Here is a 25,955-nt window from a genome sequence, read left to right as displayed (position 1 = left end):
AAGAGAATAATGGTTCATGGCCTATGAATTCTTTCAGGTGCCTCACTCCTGAATTTTCCTATACGTTGTCTGTACAATACCCTGTCTCTTTCTCCCTTAGATATTTGTCAGTGCACAAATGCATTTCTCCCCTATATAATCACGGCAGACAGGGACAACATATTGATATACAGCACTACTTTAGACCGAGGTATGAATATTACATTAGCTGAGTTATCACTATAGGGTTCTGACCTTCAACTATCCAATTTTAAACTCATTCATTTTCAAACTATTAAACTCTTCTCTATCACATCACAGAAATCGACACTATGATGCTAAGTTTTCCTGACAATGTTTAAGTCAAAACAAACTATGATGTATTAGTAGAATTTATAAAAACATGTTTGTGCTATTAAGAATCTGGAAGGACTCTGTAGCCTGTGGTCACAGTTTGACTCTGAGTAGTCAAGCAGAGAGAAGTGTCAGGTGCGTGATCGATTCCTGTTCTTCCTACCCCAGGCCTGACTGTGGAGCAGAAAGCTCCGCTGTTCTGCCAAAGGCAGAAATCTGGGCACCATTACCATTCCCTGCTCCTCACTGAAATCTCTCCAGTGTGCGGTGGATATGCCCCGTTCTCAGGAGCTAGTCCCAAACAAAAGAACAAACTAGATTAAGAAGAGGGCAAAGGGAAAAGGTTAAATGGAACTTTTTCCCAACACATTACTGGCCAACAGAGGGAGGATCAGGGAGCTGAGAAAAGCTGCCTTCCTCAGCTTGCTGCCCTCCAATGTCCTAGCAAGTCCCCAACCTGGTAATGTGTCTCAACATACTCACTTTTCCCCTAGGACAAATTAAAAGGCAGAGAAGTTATTTCTTACAGAAACTGATACACTCTTCTGGCATTTAGCTAGAAGTGGCTATCTTATCTTTCTGAAGTACAATGCATAAATTTAAAATGAAAAAGCCAAACCAATGTCAGATCTCCCTCAGAACAATACCGACTGCTCGCAAACAAGCAGCAGGGAAGCGTTCAACTTGGTCGTCAGCAACGTAAGAGTTAAAGAGGAAAGAAGCAGCAGCATCACCACTTAATACAGAGGGATCTGCCAACATAGCACGTAAATACAGCTACACATCCCCTTGGCTCCTCAAGCCCTCCTACCTGTGCAGGCCACTGAACCCAATTGTTTAATAACAGCAGGCTGCCACGGCAGTATGCAGACATCCCTGCAAGGCTATGCAGGAGATTTGCACGAACATTTAGATGCCAATTAGAAAGATTTTTTGCCAGGTTTTTAAACGTGCTTAAAACAGCCAGCAACTACATCCATCAAAAGTTTAAAGAGTGAAAGCCTAGTTTAAAAAAAAAATTGTATACAAAATGCAAGGGATTGGATAGGAAGGTGTGGCATAAAACACTCTGACAGGCATTGGAACAGTACTGACAGAATCACACACAATTTTTGCTTCTATTAGACTTCCAGAATCAAAAGGATTCATAGATGCAAGTTACAGGGAACAAGCCACAACTGCTTTCAGCAGCCTTCTGCTAAGGGCTATAGATCTGATGACCATTTCCCTCCATTCAACAAACAGTGCCTGAAAAGACAAAAATATATCCACGTGGGAACAGAAGCCATTATTTTATCAAATCGATTACTGCTGAAACCTTTGAGCTTTAAACAAGTCTTCACTGAAGTCCTATTGGCATCTAGGTTAACAATTATCTTTTTACAGGTTCTGAAGACATACTGAAAGTAATAGCACCCCCTGGTTAACCCAGAGCTAATTGATGCAAGAAAGATAGGCAATGGGATTCTGGCACGTTACTATTAAAAACAAATCAGTCAATCAGTCTAACTTTGTTCTGAATAACAGCAGAAGAAAAGAGATTTTTCCGGATTGCCTTGGAAGGAAGGTACCACATACGACAGCAACGGGAAGCCTTATGAAATCCTAGACAGCCCAGTGAAAAAGGGAACTGAAACCAATGGAAATATCAGTCTATTTTAATTATAAAAATAGAGAACATGAACTCAAGAGAGGGATTTCCCTTTAAGAATTCAGGCTCCAGGCACGACAGAGCTCTAGTTGTCAGGTTTAGGTGGGTGGCCATTTTAATCAACCTGTTTAGCATATATTTTGCATGTCTAGATTATAAATATGAATTCTTCCTAACTGCTTTCTGAAAAGCTCTTTTAATTGAGACACTGTCTCCTCTGCAACGTCTTCTCTCAGGAGTCAGAAGTCAATGCCCTAGAATTACAGGAATCTACGCTAAAAAAATAAAAACTCTTCTACCTAGTGCCTTTCCATAAGCACAGGAACTTCATCGCGACTCAGAAAACAACAGCGATTCTTGAACTTCAGTGTACGGCAACATACATTTCTTGCTCAGCTGAAGATTTATCAGCTCTTAAAACTACAAATCTGTCTTCCTCAATCCACTCCTCTCTTTTTCAGCATCTTCCTCAGACAACACAGCTTCTTCCAATTTTTATAACCTTTTTCTAAGGGGTCTTAATTTATGCCAAGAAAAACACTGTCTGTTAAATGGCATCATTAGACTCACATGATTTCTTGTGGTGCATGTGAAGTTTTTGGTCTCCTGCATACTAAATGGTCCTTACAGAATGAAAGAAATCGGTATAAACAGCTGCTTTATTTTGTGCTCTGATAACTGAGGAAAAACAGCCCTCAATGAAGAAGTCATCCTTCGCTTGGGGGAAAGTAAATGGGCAAGTAAGAAGTACATGAATAAAATGAGCAGATTGGGCACTGATTTCTTCACCAACGTGCCTGTGGTCTCAAGGTGAATATCCCAGCAGATGTTTTCACAAGCAGAGCTCTACCTTTTCTCACAGATTAATGTTAAGATAAGGCTCTTCACCTGCTTTATTTCATTGCCCACAAATTGTAGATCAAGAAAGAGGCAGCAGAATGAGGAAACAGATTCAGATTTCTTTTGGTTTCTGTGTTCAGATGTGGGATGTGTTGACAGCAAGCCCAAAACTTCCATCCAGCCACAAAGTCCCAGAAAATGGGACAACAGCCAGGTACCAGACATCTAGCAAACAGCCTGGTGATGACGTCCGTTTGCAGTCTGATGACATAGGTTCATAAAGATCTGCAAGAAGTTTTCAGGGTTTAAATGAAAATAACTGGGGAATCACTTCCATGCGTCACTGCATTATACATTCAGTGCCAGTGAGCAAACTGGGAAAGGAAAGAAGTGAAAAGTGGGAGCACAGAGGAAGGAACAATATGAAGTCAAACCACTACTTTCTTAGGAGACTAGAGGTGACAGGCAAGGAATAAAAAGTAGTATTCTCTTTTTACCTCTTCTGAGCACAGGGGCACACAAGAAATTAGGGGGATAGACCCAAACTTATCTGCAACATTCTGCTGCCAAGGGAGGATGTGTCTCATAAACATCTAAACTTTTTTTATTTTTGGCATGACTTGGGTTTGATCCAAAAGCCTGACACAGCCACTAGAAATGGTTATTGGATTAAATTCTTAGACAGCACAGCAAATAGTAGGCTGAAGAATCTTAGCAGACTTTCCAAGAGTATTCATTCATCTCTGGCTTGGGAAAAGCTTGTGAAGTGTCAGACTGAAGGACAATTTTGCCAGGAAAATCTGGGTTTCAACCACAAGAGCAGCTGGTTATAACAGTATTGCCCAGAGAGCTATCAAACAGGTGCTATAAACAAAAAAAAAAGACCAGTAAACAATACAAGAAAACAAAATTACTTAGTGCCCTGTAAGTAAGTTTCTCCATCATGTATAACAAAGCAACAACTCAGAGGAACTTCTGAAAGGCGCAAATGTCAATTCAGCACCCCGCTCAGGCTGACCTTTAGAAAAGTTTTTCATTTTCACAACCATTTTCTATAGGAATAGAGAACTCCTTTGAAAACCTCCTCCTGGAGACTGCTGGAGAAGCACAAGCCCTGGGAAAAGAATAAGATGGCCTAATAACCCTAGTAGTCATGAAATTCCAAATCAGCCTGGTTACTTGCAAACTCTGATGGTGATTTGGGCAGGGGAAAAGCAAGCCTCCCCCTTCGTCTCCGCCTCTTCAGCTATCCCAGTCTCCGTATCTGCTAGGCATCTTGGCGTGGCCGAGCAGAGCTACACCCCGGGAAGAATTTGCTCCAGTGAGTCACGTTTCTCCGCAATTGCCAGCAAAGGGTGAAACAACGACAGCTTTCAAAATTCCCATGGCAACAGCTCCTTCTCTCTGCAAACTCTGACTCTGCTGGCAGCCTTAACATGGCACAAAGCAGCAGCATACAGAGGCGATTCGAAGCCTGTAGTCAGGTAGCGTTACTTTTATTTAATAAAAAATTCACAAGCACTAACCACAGACCACAGCTGGAGATGTAACCTTGAACTAAGGCACCTAATCTTTGCTCCAGTATGGATCCTCCTGTGTTCCTGTCTTTGCAATAATGGGCTTATCTAAAACATTGGAAATTGGGTTTTTAAGGTCAATAGGAGACCTTTAAAAGCTCTCCAAATAGAACCGAGGTCGTGACTACTTGTGGTCATTGACGTTACAGCAATTTTTGTTAAGTACAGCGATATTAATCCCAGGAGCCTGACAATTTCAATTTTAGTAATGACATTCTGTCCACCTAAAACTTTTAGTGAAGTTTAATATTCTTCACTTCACGTACTGATCTGTTTTGTGCTGTTCTTAAGTGTTGTTAAATGGTTGTTTCATTTCACTGTGGAGTTGGCTGACCAAATTTCAGCTGTGCATGGAGTGAACTCTGTATATTGTAGCATCATTACTCTCAGAGGATCCTAGGCAGTTGGAAAATATTGTAATTTGATTTTGTTTTTTTCTTTGAAGCAACTACTTTTTGTAAGAGCAGCCAATTATTTATCTCCCTGGAAGTAATACAATGAAAAAATTAATTATGCCATACAGTGTTTAATTGAATTTTAAAATGGAAAAGGTCTACTGTAAAAACACCTACTATATAGGTAATGACGTTACTTGGGTTGAATCAATAATTTTTAAGCAAGCTTGAAGAGGACTACAACAGTATTCTTATTTATTTCATGCACAGTTGGATGCTAGTGCCCTGACATTATTAAGAGCATATATGCAGTGTAATTCACATGAATAGTTTTACAGAATTATTGATATGAATTAAATTTCATGATTGCTTAAGTGACTGCAAAATTTGATCTCACAAATTTATGCTATAAGAGTAGGATATGAACCAAAATCATAGACATTTTTCAAAAATTTAAATGCTTCTGTTCTGTAGCAAGAAACAGCTCCCCTGAGACACGTACTTGGCTGAAAAAAAGGTGTCCTCAGCACAGTTAACAGCATCAGCATGGGCATCTAATCTCTGTATCATGCTAAATATTTTCTTCTTTGAAGTGATAAAGATCCAACTGTCAAGCATTGCTTGATCTGACGTAATGCCTGGGGAAAGCTAATCAAAAGGAAGTCTTATAGGCTCCCCCTGCTTAAATCCACCCACCCAAATAAGCACAAGCTAGAATTTTTATGAGGTAAAAAAACCTCTGCTGTCACAGCCCAGTGTTAATTGGCACAAAGGTTTGAGAATACCTTAGTTTTACTGAACTGCTTTGATTTCAAGACTCCTGAGCTGAATTTTCTTGCTCCTTTATAATCCTGTCTTAACTATCACTGAGTTTGAAGTGAGAAAGGAGCTTAGACAGATCTGTATCAGTGTTCATTCATGCCAGACTGTTGCATTTTCATCGCAAACAGGGTTTGAAAAAAATTTAGGTTGAGGGCAGGAATAGTAGGGGGTGCACAGGGAAGGCTAATCCCCTGTTCAACTCTTGTGGGAGCAACAGGTGATGACCAGTCATCGGCCACCAAGTCAATGGCCTCTTATTTTGTTCTCTGACTCTTCCAGGCAAGGGGGAAAAAAAAAAAATAAACATAAAAATCTCATCCCTTTCCCCTCCCTCTCTGGGTTTGTACAGCAGACACACTGGTATAGACAGTACGCACTTGAGGCCTTTGCAGGACCACCTCCCAGGACACTTCCCAACTGCCATGTGAAGTAGGAACATTCACAATTCAGCAGTGAAACAAGCCAAATACAGTAAGAGAAGATGCAACTCTGGTTTACTTCCATCTCTCAGTTTTGTTCCAGTGGCCCTTTACCTCATGCCTCTAGCCTTACAGCATTTCATTTACTTGTGTTAAACACTAATGTCGCTGCTTCAGTTCCCAGCAATGCCAAGGTACTTCAAAAGTCTGGATATCCTCTATTTCATCAGGTGAAAATACTATTATCAAGACTGCAGAACATAGATCACCACAGGTCTCCATCTCCTATTGGAAAACAAAACCCAAGATGCAAAAGCAGGGGTATGTGCTACACCCAGGTGTGCGCTTCTATCGGATATTAACTGGCTTCAGAAGAGGTGGTGAAACCCCGAATTAACCTTGCACTACAAGGTGACCAGGAGGAAATGTCACTGCTTGAGAACTGACAGATGTTTTGCACGTCACCTGGAAAACTGTCAGTGACGGATAAAGAACCATCTTTCACATGTAGCACTCAGTTTCAAGAGCTATCTTGTTTTTTTCCTTTTACATTTTCAGCCACATACAGACATTTTACATTATAAAATTCCCTCTGCAATTACAAATGAGCTAATGCCACTTCACCTGATCCTCACATCTATGACTAATCAATGCAAGATTCAAGCCATCTCTAGGACTAAGAACAGAATTTGTAATTTTCATAAAATTACTTCCTGCGGGATTGCATTTTTTTTTTTTTTTTTTTTTTTAAAACTTGAAGTATCTGATGAAAGGAGTTTAGTGGTCACACTTCATACCATTATACCACGTAGCTTTCAGTTTGTTTCAATTTATTTTTATTTATGCGCTGAAAGAGATAGATTTTATTCCTCCTCATTTTCACAGAGCTGCCTTTACTAACAAAAATAGAAGATCCCAATTCTGCCGGCCTTGCTTATCAAATTAGAGCCAAGTGTAAGAAAATGGCTGTTGGACAAGGATTTTAACAAGGTACCCAAACACTGTCATTTTCATAATATTACACTCCACTAATACCCTTCTCCCAATATTTTCTCAAAAACTTATAAAGCCTTCCAAAGATTGCCCATGTTTTACAACACACAGTACACAAACTTTAACCTTATTTTACCTTTTCCTTTGCGAGTACTCCTGCAGCTTCCAGTGTCTAGCAAATATTATGTCTTGTCACAGATAACCAGCCATTCAACTAATTGGAGATTTCTATTAAGATTTCTCCTAAATTCTCCCTTCCAGTAGCATTTATTCATCCAGATTCATCTCCCTGAAAATGAAGTCCTACACTTTCTCTGCATTATCAATTTCTGTAGGAGATACTGGTATCATTTTGGATTAAACAAGCAAAAAAAGCTTTAAGTCTGCAGGATTTATTTATACCGTAAGGTCTTGAAAGCACCTTCTTAAGCCATCGAAGACAAAACTCTCAATCTATTTTAGTGCTGTGGAATACATATTCCTCTTTTCCATCAATTGGCTTTGCTTTAATATCCATACCCAGTAAAAAAAAACAACAGGGATCACTGAATATTAGGAGAGAAACTGACTGTCAGAGGAGGAACTTCATTTAAATTAAGGTATAATGCAGTTCCTATATAAAACTTCAATATTTAGTTCTTTATCAGAGCATTAAACACAGAAAACCTCATTTCACATTCATACATGAGTCACCTGTACAACAAGAAACGAGATAAGGTGAGCACAACACTATACAAACATGCTTTCACTGGCTGTCTAGCTAGTGACTGCCATCCACTCTGTCAATGTTACATTATACCTGTGTCAATTCTATCAACACTAATTAATCTAAGAGTAATCTTTTCCTGAATCCTTCCTTCAGTATTTTAAAGGTAACCGTTATCTCATAAATCAAAATCCTTGTCTGATTGTCCTGGAGGTCTGTATGTAATAAAATTCCGCTTATAGAAGTTGCCTGCAGGAGATGCTTCTTCCTTTATCTGTCCTTTTTGTAAGCGAAGATGGACCCAGTTTCTGACAGTTCAACCTGTGTGCCGTTTAAGTCTACAGTCTAACAGTTTCATATGAACCATGCGGAGTTTCGACTCAGGGTTTTGGGTTTTTGCCCACCTCCACGTAGTGGAGGGAGTGAAACACTCCAAAAGCACATCTTGACACAGTCCCACAGCCCAGCCTACCGTAAAACAATCTCTATCAGCACACATTGGCAGACTGCACAGGTTTAAATCACACCAGGAAGCAGTCAGGACAGGTGGCTGCAAAAAATATAGGCTTCCAGGGAGCCAAAACCTGACTTTTTGGAATTGATTTTGTTTAAGAAGTACGCTTTCCCTGTCAGCCTCCAAGAACATAGCTTGCTTGAGAAACACCTCTCAGAGGCAGAGACAGGCAGGACAAAATCAGAGTGTTTCCAGTACTTTGGGTTTAAAACCATACAGGAATGGCATTTATAGTTTCATTGATTAAAAATAATTTTCCCTTCATTTAGGGAGACAATGTCTTTGCATCAAGATAATGGAATCTAGTGTCTAAAAAGTCAGCAATATATCCTTTTGTAAAACTGAGTCTTGGGGAGAAAGGGCACAATTATTCAAAAAAGTGTTTGCAGGAGAGACTGAACAGTGTAACTGGCTGGACATCTCTGCCTTGTTATGGACATTCAAGGAAGAAAGATGTGTGGAGGCAAAGAAATTGAGGATTGATGAGAACAGATAATGAGACCCAAGTCTCTCACCTCTAGCTGAAGTCTGACCTAGGCTGAAAAGAAGCAGAAAGCAGAACTGCCACGTGTTGGGAAACGCCTGGCGGAAAAGGACCTCGGGGTGTTGGTCGACAGCCACCTGAACATGAGCCAGCAGTGTGCCCAGGTGGCCAAGAAGGCCAATGGCATCCTGGCTTGTATCAGCAATAGTGTGGCCAGCAGGACCAGGGAGGTGATCGTGCCCCTGTACTCGGCACTGGTGAGGCCGCACCTCGAGTACTGTGTTCAGTTTTGGGCCCCTCACTCCAAGAAGGACATCGAGGTGCTGCAGCGTGTCCAGAGGAGGGCAACGAAGTTGGTGAGGGGTCTGGAGCACAGGTCTTATGAGGAGCGGCTGAGGGAGCTGGGGTTGTTTAGCCTGGAGAAGAGGAGGCTGAGGGGAGACCTTATTGCTCTCTACAACTGCCTGAAAGGAGGCTGTAGCCAGGTGGGGGTCGGTCTCTTATCCCAAATAACAAGCAATAGGATGAGAGGAAACGGGCTCAAGCTGCGCCAGGGGAGGTTTATGTTGGATATTAGGAAAAATTTCTTCACCGAAAGGGTAGTCAGGCACTGGCACAGGCTGCCCAGGGAAGTGGTTGAGTCTCTGTCCCTGGAGGTATTTAAAAGACGGGTAGACGTAGTGCTTGAGGACATGGTTTAGTGGTGGGCTTGGCAGTGCTGGGTTAACAGTTGGACTCGATGATCTTAAGGGTTTTTTCCAACCTAAACGGTTCTATGATTCTATGATACAGCTGATTCTGCTAAGCGCCCTCATCTCAAAAGACATCAATAAGGCCCATACGAAGTCTGACCTGTCTCTCCACCGGCTGTGAAACCCCTGATTAGGACAGGGGCCTTCTGATGGGGCCACGCAGGTGACACTTGGACTGCACACGCTGTATGGAGAAAGGATTCCCACACCCATTTTTGCTTCTTCCATACTTGGCAAAAATGCTTCTTTTCATGAGTGCAGGTGTCTGAAGGAGTGCCCCCTGCTTCATACCATCCCTGCTCTCCCAGTACGGGTAAGTTCAGCCAGCAGCACATTCTCATATTATTTATTCATGCAAACACTCCACTGCAAGGGGTCACAGAAGTCATGATCCTAGAGAAATAATATGAGACTGTGCCCGCATATGGCCATTGACATGAGGGGGTGTATTTGCTTTCCCCAGACAAGCCAGAGGAGGTTGATAAGGGTACAAGGCTTTTCCAGGGACAATAAGAAGAATGGGGGTTTTAAGTTTTACTTTTTTAAAGACCTGAACTATGCAAAACCTCAAGAGTGATTTAACGAACAGACTGTTTCTAAGAGCCAAGCAGTGCCCAAAAAAACACTTTTAGATAAAGGTATTAAAGTTCAGTGATTTGCAAAATATGAATAGATTATTCTAACCTGCACTTCTACAAGGGAGCTACGAAGTATTTGGGAGCTTAAAATTAAAAACAAAAAAACCCAACAAACACATCCCAAAGCTATTGCAACATCTTATAAAAAAAGCTCAGGAGCTGTGAATGCAAAAGCAGTCCTGCCCTGCCTGCAGAGCCACCCCAACTCTTCCCACTTCCACAGATCCAACACTAACAGGCAGGTAGCATCCTCCGGCCTGCTCGGCAGCTTCAATAAACACCGCGCTGCGAGAATAACGGTTCCTGCTCCAGGCAGCTAGAGCCTCGCTGATTAGAAAATACACAAAGCACCTGCCGGCCTGGGTGGATCAGACAAGTGTGCTACCACATACAGAAGCAGCCTGCGTCTTAAAAGGGGTGAAGCACATCTACAAACCCTGATTTCAATTCTAGTCTCAGCTTTCTCAGTCTTCTGGATGGCTCAAGACAGATAATGGCTTTCTTTTCTCCCTTACAACGATGGGGGGGGGGGGGGCAATACTCTCCGGCCCTCCAGAAGTGCTACAAGTAAGGATATCTTAGACATTCCCTCAATGGAGTCCAAGCTAAACATAACAAATGCACAAGCCGCTCCGTGCGATTTTTATGCCCAGAGTCTACCTGAAGATTTGATGGTAAAAAACAAATATTTTGCTTGTGAAGAAGCAAACTAGAAACAGAAGTAATGGATGCACTGAAGATCTTTAAAACAGCATTGTTGCTGTGTTCTGGGTTAATCAGGCCCATACAATTTGGTACAAAATTAATCATCTAGGACTGTAGTAATAAAGTCTCACTTGGAGGCTGCATCTCTGCCTGGCATAGGCCCAGGCATGAACACTATGTCAGATTGCTGAAAAACCATGGGGAAGAAACAGAAATAGTCATCTTCCCTACCCAAGTGCCTCAGGCATTCTCTCCATCACACCAAACAAGGAGACACAACATCTCCCATCACAGCTTTCCCGGATTTAGTGCAGGTACAAGACATTTTTCTGTGCTCTTTTAGTCATGCGGCAACTAAGAGTTTCATTACAATAACATATCAAATGTCTATCACAATTAGCTTTATTTGCTCTTAGTTCTCATTCCCAAAAGGCACACTAGATACTAAAATAGATAAGACTGGTCTAAAATAAAACATTAACTCTTATTGACTGAATAATTTTCTCATTGACAGTGAAAAAAATGCAAAATACATAAAGTTAAACAGTAATGACTTTTCTGTAAAACTTCTAGTAAACGAATATTGGTGCTGTTAATTGCTAGTAATTCTAGCTTAGTTATAATTTGTGGTATAGGCAGTTGTAGCACTTTTCACCAAAAATGCATCAAACTCAGCCATGCTCTGTTTCCTATTAATGTCATCTCTCGTAGAGCTGGGGGCACACACAGACTGGAGGCATCTGTTACACACTGAACAGGGCGCTGCGTGCTTCTCCGGTTCAGGCAGCCAGTGCACAGGGGTAGGCTGCTGAGGAAAAAACACATTTCAGACTCACTGTGCCTCTTATTCCCTTTCAGCTCCACTGAGGATGCTAGAACGCCCTTGCCTTTGCATGTCAGGAACGTCAGGAGGACAAGACTTCTCTCGGTTATCATACTGGTAACAAAATATTTAGAAGCAGAGGAGAGAGGAGTATTCATGCCTTCTCCCTTTCTTCTTCTCATCATGAGCAGGACTAGACATCGGCTAGTCCCAGCTCTACACAGTAATTTAAAATCAATATAATCACAGTGAACTTTGTCACCTCTGCTTCAGCTGAGTAGGTTTTTCATTCGGGTCCCTTGCCATTTTTCTCCCTGAAAATAAGTTCTTCAGTTTCTAGTCTGCCTTGAAATGAAATAAAGCCATCCTTTGCTTCAACACAGCACATAAGCGCTCTCTCAAGAAATGCAAGACACAGAGCAAACTTCCATCATCTGCACATCCCTACATTCAAACACAATGATTTCCATTAAATATTTAGGACTCAAATATTTATATCCAGTCAATTAAATCGAGCATTACTTATACTCCAGGGAATTCTTACCCTCTCTCAGCACAGGAGAGAGGACCAAAGTGCATTTCCTATACTTACTAATAACACAGTAACGCCTAAGGCTATAAAGAAATCCTTCCCACTAGATGCAAAGACCTTGGAAGCAAACATACACATCTAGTATAAACGAAGATATAAAGATCTTGTTGCTAGCCAACATAAACAAATGACAGCCTCTGCCCCAAGGAGCTTACAGTGCAAGCTCCGAGAGACAGTAAAATGTGGGGAAAAAAGAAAAGGTGAATGATGTAGGAGACCTTTGCCACAGATGTCCCTTCACTCTGGAATCCAGGCAATTGGCAGGTCTGACAGGCTACAGAGTAATGCCCCAGGAAAGGAACAGTTCCTGATACCAGAAAACCCTGCCACCAGACCGTCGCTGTAGGTCCTAGCGAGAGGATTTACAGCTAGCATTTTGTACAGAAGAAATCACCAGCTAGACTTTGTTAATCGTGTTATCATGCGCACTAATTCATACATCTCTCCTACAGCAAAACCTTTTTATTACAGAATTTCAAAAACCAATACTTGAATTTTAAACTTTAATATGAACTTACATTTTAAAACATTAAATTATCCAGTGAAGCGGACGTGAATGTGAAAAAAGGCCATTTCCTCCATCATTTCATTAAATTTGAAAGTACTTATTTATTTTAATAAGTTGAGATGTCCATATGCCAGGAAATTAACATCAAAGAATGTTAAATATGCCCAGTATCACTTAAAAGCCTATGGAGTATTATGCATTTTCAAAAATAGCATAACTCAGCAAAACTACTTTCCCAGCAGTTACTTTTTATTACAGTTTCCAATAGTACTTTGGGGAAAAAAAGCTGAAAAATGTTTACCATACTCTGCACTCCAGTTCATACAGAAATCATAAGATGCAATGTTGAATCACGTGCCCAGGCACCACACCACAACCACCTTCCCTAATTTAAGGTCTTCTGTTAATGGCAAACAGATGGTTGTCTGCCATGCGCTCTTCCAAGGGCTTCTGTGCAGACCACCTTCATTGGCACGTACGATCAAGACCATGGATGGCCTCAAACGGAAAGGCTGCAGGGACTTGGACTGTTTCCTCTGAACAGTTACACTTCGCTTAGCACAACAGGACAGAATTGCGACTAATATTTTGATCACTTGAACTACCCAGATGTTCTCCAGTCTTAAGAACCCATCTGCTGAAATTGCAGGGACTTCCTTGCAGAAGCGGGACTTAACTGGCCTGTACTCTGAAAAGCTGCTCATGAGAGCTTGCAATTTTGAACAGGGGCCCATAATGGATTAGCCTAGTTTCCTAAAGAAACAGGCTTAGGTATTTGAGCCTTCTATTGCATCTGGTCTACCAATTCCTCTTCCCTCCCCCACTACTTTCGAACCTGCTGACCAAATCTGAGAGAAGTGGGTGATCTTACAGATACTCAATAGCCACCGGTTTCGTGAAGTGGAAGCGTCAACATGGGGAACAGTGGCAGGGAGCACCACTGAGGGCCACAAAAGCAGCTCAAAGCTTCTTAGGCATTGGAGACTTTTCACGGGAATCTGGAGCACTTAGCTGCTCAAGGAGCCACACAGTTCTGGAGTTTTTTTAACAGCAGAGAAAGGGAAAGCTCTTAGTACCTTCTCCAGCTCATAGGCCTCACCTAATTACACCCTGCTTCAGTCATTCATGCATTTAACACCAAGCCATCTCTCAGATGGCTTGTACAAATTTAAGGTAGAGATAACTTTTCTGTGTTTGCACTGAGAGCAATTAAGTCCTGCAGACATCTGGGGAGCCCTCATGCAATACAAACAGTAACTGAACTACATACACCGACCCTTCTTTACAAAAGTCACATGCAATTCTCTCTGCAAACTTTCTTCACATAACAAATCCCCTTCCTGAGAGATCAGCATATGATAATAGTGTATCATCATGCAGATAAGTGTCTCAATTTCAAGTCTCCAACAACAGAAATGTAAATTAAAAACATGATTTGAAGTGCCACAGAAGCTTCTAAGTTGAAATTTATCTGAAAAGTTCACGTCACCTCTGGTTAGGAGCAGAGTAGCATCTGGCATGTAAAATGGCTTTTCATACCCCAAGGGGCCAGAAGGCTTCAGCAGCAGCCTGAGCCACACCACCACACCTCGGGAGCAAAAGACAGCATGTAAAACCGAACGTGAATTGATCTAAACTCTCCATGACTTCACTGCCGTCGTTACCTCAGGGTAAATCTTATTTCTGTACTTGAGAAATATATTCACACAAAGGCAAAGCAAATCACGTAACATCCAATTCTTCATCCTGAGCGCGTCTGCTTACCCATTTGTTTCTACAGGAGCTTGGCACATCGGATTGACCCCAGTGCTCAAGGACCAGATGATGTGAAATACAGCAAAGGAGCCCTGTGAGGTCCTGATCCAGCACAGTGCAAAAGCACGTGATCAACATTTAAGGGACCTTTGTCACCTCAGCTCTAGCTGTGAGTGCATTACAGGCGAATTGGGAAGGAGACAGGAGACATTTGTTTCACTATTCCACATAGGAAAAGCAACAGAAACTGCAGTCCACGTGCCAATACTCATCACCTTCAGGCATTCAGTTGCAGGAACGTTTCCTCTTTTGTTCGTTTCTGAGGAAATTTATACGCCAAGACAGTTGAGAAAGTCTCGGAAGTGAGTCAGAAATAAAGAACCCCATGTGAAACAGCTCCTCCTGAGCTTTCTGGCAGCTGGACAACTTAGATGTTGGCCTGAATGCTCTAATTACAGCAAGGTAAAAAAAGCAGTACGGGCCAGCTTCAGAGACCTCAGAGTTCAGCCCTCTGCTTCGCCACGCTTGGGTAACCTGAGGCACGGCACCCAGCCTCTCTGTGCCCTCCTGGTCTTTACAACTGTGATCACAATATGACCTTACCTTACAGCAGCTATGCTAGGATAGATGTGTATCTGTGTACATGCCTGCAAGGCTGTAATCCTATAGCAGCGTGGAGCAAACTTGCATGAAGATAAGACTGCATTCAAAGAGAAACGTAGGGGAGGAAGGGTTTACTTCAGCCACAGGTAGAACAGGCTGGCTTAGGTTAAACTCAGCAGTACTGTTTGAAAGACAACAGGCAGGATTTTCTTTGAGATGGAGAAGGGCAGAAGGCCTAATACTCATGGCAGCAAAGACTCCTTTGGTAGAAAAGTTGATTGCTGGTCAAGTCAGTCCACTTAAGTATTTTTAAAGCAGTTACATGTCTCAAAGGTATCTCACCCTACTGAGGGTTCAACCATAAGGACTTCCTGAGTTAGCGATGCCCACCAGTCCTTGCTACGTCAGCTCAAGTTGCAATCTTCATATCTCTGCAACAGGGAGATAGGGCTCCTAATTCTTCATTAAATCAGTCATCTCACTAACTGTCCTGAAAACATTATCAACTCACAGTCCCACTCACCTTACAAATGGGCAGTGTTAAGAGATGGGAGCGGGTGGGAACACATACTTAAGACACATTCATTCGGGGTTCGACTGAATTAAACCCACTTGCTTTCCCAGCTCTACAAAAACAGAAGCTTGATACTCAGGTTCTCAGTAAGGCTTGACATTACTTTTATATCACAGAGCAGCATACCTCTTCAATAAATCATTCCAGTGCCAATAGCCTCCCTCAGATAGCAGGGCTACAGAGATGACCCTTAAGAGTTCAGAGGAGAGTTAAAAACATTTCCAGAAAATCATTCAAGTGCTGTTTAAAGATGTAATTTATATGCACAGCTCTGCACGCCATTGCAGGATTTCATATTTATTTAATTTGATGGTTAAAAGTGTGCCCATCCAACTCTTTGGGCACATGCAGTCTTTAATAAAAAACTTTGTAATTTAGAGCCCAATGTTCAGTGTATCGAATAGGAAAAGAATATCTTCTTAACTCAAGCCCAACATTGTCCCAACCCCACTGGAAAAAATTGCGAGCACCAAACACACCGAGAGCTTCAACCAAGCAGCCAGCACAAGGAAAAGTTCAGTTTGCTGCTGAAGGAAGAATTAAGCTCTGTAGCTGGTTCCCCTCCACGAAGGCCTCCTGTTAGCTCAGGAGCTTCACACCACCTGTGCTACTGACATGGTCTCCCCCAAGAAGAGGCAGTCACCAAGGCAGCCAAGATCTCTTCAATTAGCATTTCATAAGGTTGGATGTGTGGCCTAACAAACAGTGCACAGCACTGGAACTCTGGCTGAATTTCTAACTCTGCTGTACAACGCGTGGGGTATATCAAAGAAGTTACTTAAACTGCCCTGTCCTTCAGTTCCCACCGTGTAAACACATCTACCTCAGAGATATTACCAGAATTAGAACTCCCTCAATTGCTAAGCACTCATACTGCAGTACCAAAGGACACCTCCAAACATATATAGATGAGACTCTTTCTAAATCTGCCTTTCTCTAATAGGCATGTGACATTCAACACTGAAGAAACGCAGGGCACCTCTGCCCACCTACGGCAGCCACTGCCCCACTGGCAGCTGACAAGGCGCTGGGCGGGAATGCCCTGCCAGCACAGCGCCGCCGCTGCTGCTCACTCTCCCTTTGCGAGGGAACCCAGCGGGGCAGATGGACTCCTCTTGCAGGCAGGGGCTGCTTTTTCAAGGACCATAATGATTAAAAACTGCAAGTCTTCAATGCCACATTCTGCAAGATGGAGACACTTTCTGGGAAAGGGGAGAGAGGGAGAAATTCCTAGGGCAAAGATACTGAAAAGAAGATTATCTTCCGAACAGCGACTGGAATGACAAAAAGCAGCCATCTGACATCGCAAAAATAATAGAAATAATTCTACAGCTACTGCATCAACTACGGTACTGGCCTTGCTCAGCCCTTTCATACAAAGACTCCACTTATATCCTGCAACTAGAATTCTGATTCATTCCTTGATTATTTCATGCTTGGACTATTGCAATAATGTTTGTGCCAAGCTACTTTTTTTTTTATCCACACACGACGAGGCTATTCAGAGCTTCCCTGCTTGCTTTGTTTCTCACTGCAGTACCCTTGCTGTTCACATACTTTTTTCCCCCATTGTTATTCTCCTATATGCATTCAGTTACGTATGAAATCAAGACTGGAAGTTCAATGTATTCCTGCAATCATTCAAGAACCTCAAGGCAACAGCAGACTCCAGCCTTCTGTGTATCCTCCAGTCCGTTTGCTGAGCTTGCATCACAGCTGCTACCCAAATACTCCATCTTTCTTTTGTATGTTTAAAATATAGGCATTTCACATGTTTTTATGTCTAAGGAGCTTGAAATATTTTATACTGTTTCCTATTCCAATGCCTAGAAATCAGCTAAATTGACAACTTTTTACGGCACTTCAGCACACTTTCAGTTTTATGAAACAGTGCACTGGTTGTTGCCATTCCAGAGGTTTTCTACAAATGTCCCAGTGTTCACACTGAAAGAAAATGCAACAAAAAGCACAGTATGTTTAAAGAAGCGAGAGGTCCCCCCTCCCCAGCAAAAGCAGCTCTTTGTGCTTCCTCGTTACAGCGTAGATAGCCAGAGCTGTGATTGCAGCAGTGCAAAGTAAAAATACTTTGATGTAGTATTGGAATAACTGTATCTGAAGCTCTGAAGGTTTCATCTAGCATCTGTTGTAGTTATTTTACACTTTTGTGCTGTGGTAGGGAAAAACTTCATGAAAGAATGAAAGTTGAGGGAACGTCTGGTTCTTTGCACCTCTTATATTTAAGCTCCTCAAAGCTGTTCATCTGCCAATGGCCTATCTACTCAAAAACAGTAAAGAAAAAATTCAGAGCATTCAAAAATCAGAGATTCACTTTAATGTGTTTAAGTCATGAAAAACAATCAACTTCCAGAAAGAACCTTGCCAAAAAAAAAAGAAAAAAGGCAATTTCACCATAACCGTGTCCAACATTTAAAAATTCAGTCAGCCATTTCATTACAGACTGGATACCACGATTGACTATGACAGTACTTGGAATAAACTGTAAGCGTGGCACACAACAAAAGGTGGCAAGAAGAGTGAGAAAACAGTATTAATGGTATTCAATAAGGAAATCGTGTCTGTGTCTAAGTAGAAACTAAATTACTATCTGAGGTTTTCTTAGCAGATTATTTAGAAACTTGCCAATAGACAAACAAAGTAAATGACAAGACTCTCAATCAGAGCTGTGTTCCCCAGCAATATGGCTTAGTAAAAATGATACAGACTACTTGGACTGCTTCTGGCAAGGCTGGCTCTCCTTAGAGGACTGCTAATGTTAAAGACTCAAGACAAACATGTGATTGTGAATTCCTTATTCCTGCTAGCTTATGGTTAGGAAGATATATCCTGTTCTCAGGCATAGGTACTTGAAAACTTATGTCTTCATTCTCATAACAAAAACAAAAGATAGCATTCTGTATTCGTTACTTCACAACGCAGAATAGTTAAAGAAAGGTAAAAAGCATTCTCATTGACATCCTCCTAGTAAGCACATATTTTGATACAGATTCTGCAGACAAGTGCATGTCTAGTCCACATTTGTACAGTGCCTGCCTCATGGACATGAAGACTCATGACCCAGTACCGTGAGAATACAACCAATCAAAATATACAGATAGTATTTCCCATTTATTTGACAAAACACACAGCAGTATACCCCTTGCTTTAGTTGTGCACATGAAAAATCAGGGTTCATGCTTAGGCAGTAACAGCAAACTCTCAAGTTATGGTTTTCCATGTTTCTCTTATGAAAGAGTGTAGCATTGATTTCTGGAACAACTGTTACTCTAATATGATTGCACATGGAAATGAGTGCACCACAGCTGGTTTCAGCAGGGTTCAGTGAAGACTACCATTCATTTCTGATGAACACATATTCAAAGCTCAGTTTACTGATCAGATATTAATGGGAATATTTTTCCTAGTTCTCTCAGCTTAGTTCCTCTTTAGAAAGTCAGCTTAAAAGAGTGAAGAAGGGAGAGAGCCAGAACCTGCTCATTTTGACCATCCTGCATTTAACGGAGATGAGAACTCCTACAGCAGAACGATAACCGTGCACGCGGTATGCCAGAGTTTTGGTCAATATCAAGATTTATTATTCTGAGGGACAGAAAGAGTGAAATACTGACCACGGCAAATAGGCCATTAGTTACCTCTCAGTTCAATAAGTCTTGATGCTTTCCTTACTATGTGCTGATTATTTCCTGTCCAATTCACATTAGCAGCTTATTTAATGAGAACAATCTAAGCAAAGGGAGAGAAATTCATACATTTACAAAGGACAGCACCAAGTTACATTTCATCACAGTTAACACCATTTGCTAGTCTTTCAGGAAATAACCTTTACTGATCTTTCCTGTTTTAATGTCAGGAATTGCTTTTGAGAAGAACACTCAATTCTTATATTCACCACCGGTTATATTTTAAATAATAGCATCTTAAAGGACAGCAATAACTGCCTAAGTGTGGTAGGACAAAGCATTCACACACTGACAGTGTCCACTAGCATGACAGTGTGCCCACAGTTCCTATTCTTAATCGACACTTCTCCCCACTCACAGAGTCATCTTGTGATGCCTATTTTTCTTCTATTCTACTAATGTTCACGGTAGTTGCACAGAATCTTGGAGAGAAAGGATCCAACATTTTATACAGGAAAAAACATCAGTAAGGACACACATAAAGAACAGAAGCATCTTAAGTAGTGCTAATAATTTCACACAGAAAATGAGAGATCAAAGGCACAAAGAGGAAAGAGATGCCTTGAATACACCATAAGATTAAAGAGAAAACACAACTGTATGCATTTTCTATATAGGGTTCTCTTTACAAAGCCACAGTTAAATAAGTAAAACGAACACGTATACATCCTTGGCCAGTGTCTGCTTTTTTGTTCTCCGAGAAAGCCCAAATGGTTTTGATTACTCAAGAGAGTATTCCTTGAATGAGTCAGCTTGCAACACTGAGGCTGATCAGCAGAACAGCCTCATGAGAGCAGGGTACACCAGCCCCACCAGTGCCAGCACCACAGCTCAACTGGGAAACTCCAGTGACAAAGGCACCATCGCCTACAGCCTCCTGCCCCAGGACAGGGCAGCCTCCCATTCCATACCCATTGATCACACATGTTAACACTGGAATAATTCAGCATCACATCTTATATCTGAAGACTCCAAGAGGAGTTTCCCAATTTGAATAACACAGTAAGGAGCAATATTTCCCCACAGCCACTTCTGGTTTTCCACAATTTCATGCAATAATTGTAAGGTTAATTTTACATAATGGCTTTTCAGAAAACCAGATATGAGTAGGTATAGGCCCTTTAGAGCTACTGTCACTTAAGATACAAGCATCTGCATCAGCATCTCATACCGTAATCTCCTCCTAAAGTCCTGACTCTCTCACTAGCCTTTTTCTGGGCTACTGCAAGGCAAAATAGGGTCTGCTCAGGTCACCTGCAAAGTGTTCTCAGCACTGACAGATGCAACACTTGACATTGAGAGGCATCTTTATATGTCTGGAATATTATGCTCTGTGAAGTAGCATCCATTACACAAGGGAGGGCCAGTCAGAAAGCCCTGGATCTGGCAGATGTTTCAATTGCATATTTCTGTAGGATTTCTTTTCAAGTTTTGTTTTGGTCTGTTTGTTTGTTTGTTTTTAAAAAAACAGCTTATATATTTACAAAAATGTTTCCACACTGACGACAAGGCACCTGAACTGCTATCTGTCACTATTACGGGTATTAGAAATATACTGAGCTCCATGGCAATTATAAAGATGTGCTAAAAATCGTTTCAAACTTGTCCATTCAGTGGTTAGTCTAACAGAAAAGATTATTGTGAAAAGAAAAGACTGCACTGAAGCACATTCAGATCCACACCTACTTCTTTCTTTGACTGGGCTGCGCCTATTCCACATTCCTGTTACACTGCAAGTAATGGGGCCAGTCACATTTAGGAAGTCTTTGGCAAACCGTAAGACACGATCATGGAATAAATGCTTTGCCAAAGCATACACAAATACACACGCGCAGAGAAATCCCCCTAGAAACGTAGTTCGAGCTTCCTGAAAAATCCTAAAAAGAACATCTAGGATATCTGAGTCTCTGTTCAGCCTTGCAGTTCCTATTTAAAGACAAGTTAGTCTTCTGTTTTCAGTGTTTGCTCGCTTCTGAATTTGGTTTAAAGAGCTGCTAGCGTAGACTTAACGAAGTTTCTTCTGAAAGGCTGATTGTGTTTCCTTCTGTCTTTTTGACAGAATCGATTTAAAATGGGCATTCTTCATTTAATTATCTAGTCTTTATTTTTGTGAGTTTTATTTCTGAACTGGAATAAATGTTATAGTCAGAATTGTCTCTGTAGACAACAGGCTTATTTTATAAGGCTTAAAAATCCTTTCCTTTACAATCAGACAGTGAAGCGAGAGCTCTGTGGTGCGGGCTCTGCGGCTTTGTCCAGGGCACATGCAGTATGAGCACAGGGCACTGAAGTTCACGGGGTCCTGTCGCAGGGACATTTGGGTATGTAGGTGCCTTATACAAATGTTACAGACCCAAGGGCTGTCTGACTCCTGATCAATAATTGACGTTTATTCTCTCTAAACTCTTGGGCTTGAAAGGAGCAATATTACCAGGCAGTACATGGTAATGCCATAGACAGCTCATAAAACCAGGAAAATTCCTGATCTCCAGAGTTTAAACCAGCTCCTGGACGATTCACCCTCCACAAGAGCATGGAGCAGCAGTAGTTTCCTACAGGCTACAGAGGAATTACTCTGTAAGCACAGTATAGGACAGATATACCCTGTGGAAGATCAGGACTCGAGGGCTCTCTGCAGTACGGCTGTGGCCTTTTTTCACCCCCAGGCAGGAAAACCACAACTGCCTGGCTGCTTTCAGACCTCTCCAACCCCACCTCAGGATTTATTACAGAACACTTAAGCCCCAAAATACAAAAGTTCTGCAAGCAGGCAGGCGCAGCCATAAACGCAGAGAAGCCTCTCCTGCTATAAATCACTATAGCTCAATTGAAATCAATATAAAGCTATAGTGCAGCGTAATGTAGGCCCAGCAGAGACATGGGCGTGCTGTTCAGTACTGGGGTTTCACAGATGGCTGTCCGCTGACGGCTGGCAGAAGCTGTCCTGGTCTTATTTACTCCAGTTGGCAAATTCCCTTAGAAGAAACTTCACGTTCACCAGTGTACAGTCTAGCATAACTTTCTTCCCTGCCCATAATTGCTGGGGCTGGGCCAGCAGATGTTGTACAACTAGCTGGAGGCGAGCTGGCCTAACCATTTGAGGACAGGGAAGGGAAGCAGCCTACCAGATAATGGTTTCCAAGCTCTTTTACAAACATTGACACAGACTAATTGCTTACTGTAAAGTTTCCACTCTCTGTAAGCTCACTTGATGTAAACTTCCTAGTCATGTCCAAAACCCCTCCCGCAGGACAAACATTGTTAATACATAAACTGCTTAGCCAAGCCCTGCTCAGGGTTCCTGGGAAATATTCTGGGGAATGGGAAAGCAAGGAGAAAGAAACAGATAACATGATCATCCTCCTCACTGTGCACAGCTAGAAAAAAGCATCTGTCTGGCATCTGGGCTCTGCCACCCACCATTTATTCCCTTCTTCAACCTAAACACAGAAGCTAAGCATTTTCATTACCTCTCGTCCCTTCAGTGAACAAACATGGACAAAAGACAGCAGATAAGAGAGGCTGACCTGGCTGAAAATCCCATGTGGAGCTGGAAGGAACCAAGTGAGGGGAGGAAAGAGAGAGAGAAATTCCCACATAGGAAAAGCCATGACAAAGCAGCAGCCTTTATTTTGCTCATCTTAATTTCCTCCCTTTCTCAGGGAGATGCTGGCAATACTGAGCCTTCTGCAGGACATAGCATCAATCCTGGAAAATTCCTTTAGAAATAACCATGTCTTTCCCAAGTCTCTACTTGCCTTTGCCTTTTCCCTCTCAGACACAACCCAAATCGTTGCCGGCATCTCAGCACTCACGCTTCACTTGTGGCCCTGTCCCTCCTGCTCTCATGCAGATCTGTGGGCGCTTGCTGCGGGGCTCAGCTGGGCAGAGCTGCTCCTCCTTGCAGGCAGAGACCACAACATGGCTCGGGAGGACACCAGATCTCCATCCACTTCGAGGAAGGGCTTGCTCAGATGCGGTATCCACACAACCCACACAGCCGGGACACGCAGTACGCAGGCTGTTTGCTCACACCTCTATTTCATGGCATGCAACCTTTGGCGAAGACTCTGCAGCTGAAATACTTGGTCCCAAACTACATTCCCCTGGAAAAGCATTTCAAGTCACTCTGTTCAAACAGTAGCCTGACATAGCATCCTGAGAAAACGATATTCTATCCTCTTCTGGTTTCTTGACAAGTGCTGGTAGATTTATGATTTCCACCTTTTCCATCTCCTAATTTACTCTTTTTATCAGCAATAGTGATAAAAAGGTTCTAATTAGATAGCACTAATCAGGTAGAATGGCATGTGATTGACAGCTGAGAAGTCACTATCTGTTCTCTGAAAAACAGATTGGCTATTTTCCTCGTAGAAGCAGGAGATTTATCAATAGACAAAAGGATGCAAAACCCCAAAAGGTAAGGTATAATTACACATCAGGACTATACATTTTATTTTGACATAAATCTAAAAGGATTCGTGGGTGGTAAAAGCTTTTTTGGAGGGGTGAAGAAGTGATATTACTCATAAAGGGAGAACACCACCATCACAAAAATAGAATTAGGAAAACTGTCTATGCATAAGCTGGTGCATGGTGGGTTTGTGGGGTTTTGTTGCTTTGTTTGTTTGCCTGGGGTTGGGGGGGGGGGGGTTGTTTGTTTGTTTGTTTGGTGGTGGGGAGTCCCCCCCATTTTTTTTTTAAACCAGGACTGGTTAAAAAAAAAGAAAAAAAAGCCACAAGTCCAGTAACTCAAGCAAAGAGTTTTAACACATATGACAACAGAATAATTCCACTAGTGTTTTACCTTTTTTACAACTTTTTCATTTAGCTACCTGCAATGAATATTCCAAATATATTTTTCAGTAACACAAACAAAATAAAACTGTCAAGTGGCACTTAACTTGTAATATTTTACACAAGACAGCGGATAGGACCAGGCCATTCATTCCAATATACAAATTTTTTTCCTCTATTTGCTTATTTCTACTCTTTATGAGTTTGGGGGCTTAAAAATCTAAAAAAGTTATTTTAAGCTGCAATATGGAAGTATATCTTGTGGCAATATTTGTCCATTTGATAATCTCAAAGTCTAACAAGAAGTGGTCATTTGTCCTACATTACTAAAATGTTTAGATTTATTTTACTTGCGTGACCTCATTTGCAAATGAGATAGCTTGTACCTTGCGATCTAATAGAGAAAACCTGTGACATCTGGTATTTTGTGTATTAATGGAAAAAAAACTCTAAGCTTACCTATAATCATTCATTTCCAATGAAATTTATGTTCTGTATAAAAGAGAGGGGTTGGCACTCAAAAATTAACATTTGCCTGTTTACCTGGTGTCACTATTCAGGCTTCTTAGAAAGTAATATTTTTCCTTCAGCTAAAACTAGGCCTGCACAGCCTTCCTCCTGGACGAGCACCAAATGTTTGAAATGCATCTCAGATCTTCCAAAAAAGCACACACAAGTTTATTATGATGCTTGAAATCTTCATAAAAACTTTCTAGATATTAGGTATTTTTCCATAGGGTCAACATAGCTATTAACACGATTTCAAGTTGTTGGGATTTTTTAACAACCTCAAATACAGACCTGAAATTTTCTAGGCCTGAACCAACCATCAAACCATACATCAAAGACATCATTCTGAAGTATATTTTGATTTGTGGCATTTCAAAATTGTGCAGATGCATCAGGTTTTCCACAAGACTTATAAAAGCAGTGGGACAAACAATAAAATACCCTCCCAATATCCTACCTTCTCAGCATCACGCATCCTGGTGTGATGCTGCACTGACAGGTCTCATTGTTGTCATTATACACTACCGCAAAAATACGTGCACACAAAGAAATAATTGTAAAATTTCTAGGGTTTTTTTAATCTGGATGTATATATGGATGCTTACAGTCTTCCTAGAAGGCTCGACAGGGTAAGCAAATGCTGAGCTTGGGAACATACTGATTGGACAGGGAGAGTAAAGGAAAGTTTGTGGGAGTACGCCTTTTTAAGGGTGTGTTAAGGAACTAAGATAAGACTGAGAGAAGGAGCAGAGTAATCAGGCAAATCCTGCAGGTAAATGGCAGGAATGCAAGAAAGGAGAGGAAGTGTGTAGAAGGAGTTTGCAAAGAAGCCAGCAGAAGAAAATACACTGTAAAACTGATTTAAACTATTTCTGAGCGCAGTAATAACAAAAAGCAAGTAAACAATTTGATTTTGGAGATATTTCATATTTCAGTCCTCTGAAGAAGTCAACTCACCCGAGTATGCCCAGTAAGGATCCCCCGAAGCCTTTCGCCTCCGTATCTGCACAGAACTACCATGTCTGTTTTCATGCAGAGAGCCAACATAACCTTCAGTCAGAGCTGGGAAGAGAAGGAGCAGGAATCGTTAGGAAAGTGATATTTACTCCCTGGAGTTTACACTGTGAAGCTTAAATCTTTGCTGAGCAGAGACTACAAACTTGGCATTGCTTAAAAAACATTTAACAAGGCGTGTTCCTCACCCATGAAAACCCGCCATCCAAAGATGATTCACAGAAGCCAGGACTCACTGATGCCATTTTTCTG

The 25,955-nt window shown here is 41.6% G+C and overlaps 1 protein-coding gene across 2 annotated transcripts in view; it reads right to left on the bottom strand.

Moving 5' to 3' along the window:
* PTPRG (protein tyrosine phosphatase receptor type G) overlaps positions 1-25,955 on the bottom strand; it is a 418,432-nt gene that overhangs the window by 299,938 nt on the left and 92,539 nt on the right. For both annotated transcript variants that reach the window (XM_087744487.1, XM_087744488.1), the window contains one exon: positions 25,647-25,751. In XM_087744487.1, the coding sequence (XP_087600613.1) occupies positions 25,647-25,751 (105 nt within the window). The remainder of the gene's footprint in view (positions 1-25,646; positions 25,752-25,955) is intronic.

The sequence above is a fragment of the Nipponia nippon genome, unplaced genomic scaffold (assembly GCF_047370975.1).
Source record: "Nipponia nippon isolate SJK-2023a ecotype South Korea unplaced genomic scaffold, ASM4737097v1 scaffold_9, whole genome shotgun sequence".
Taxonomy (NCBI): domain Eukaryota; kingdom Metazoa; phylum Chordata; class Aves; order Pelecaniformes; family Threskiornithidae; genus Nipponia; species Nipponia nippon.
Note: the sequence above shows the minus strand (reverse complement) of the source record. Positions and strands in the feature narration are given on the sequence as shown.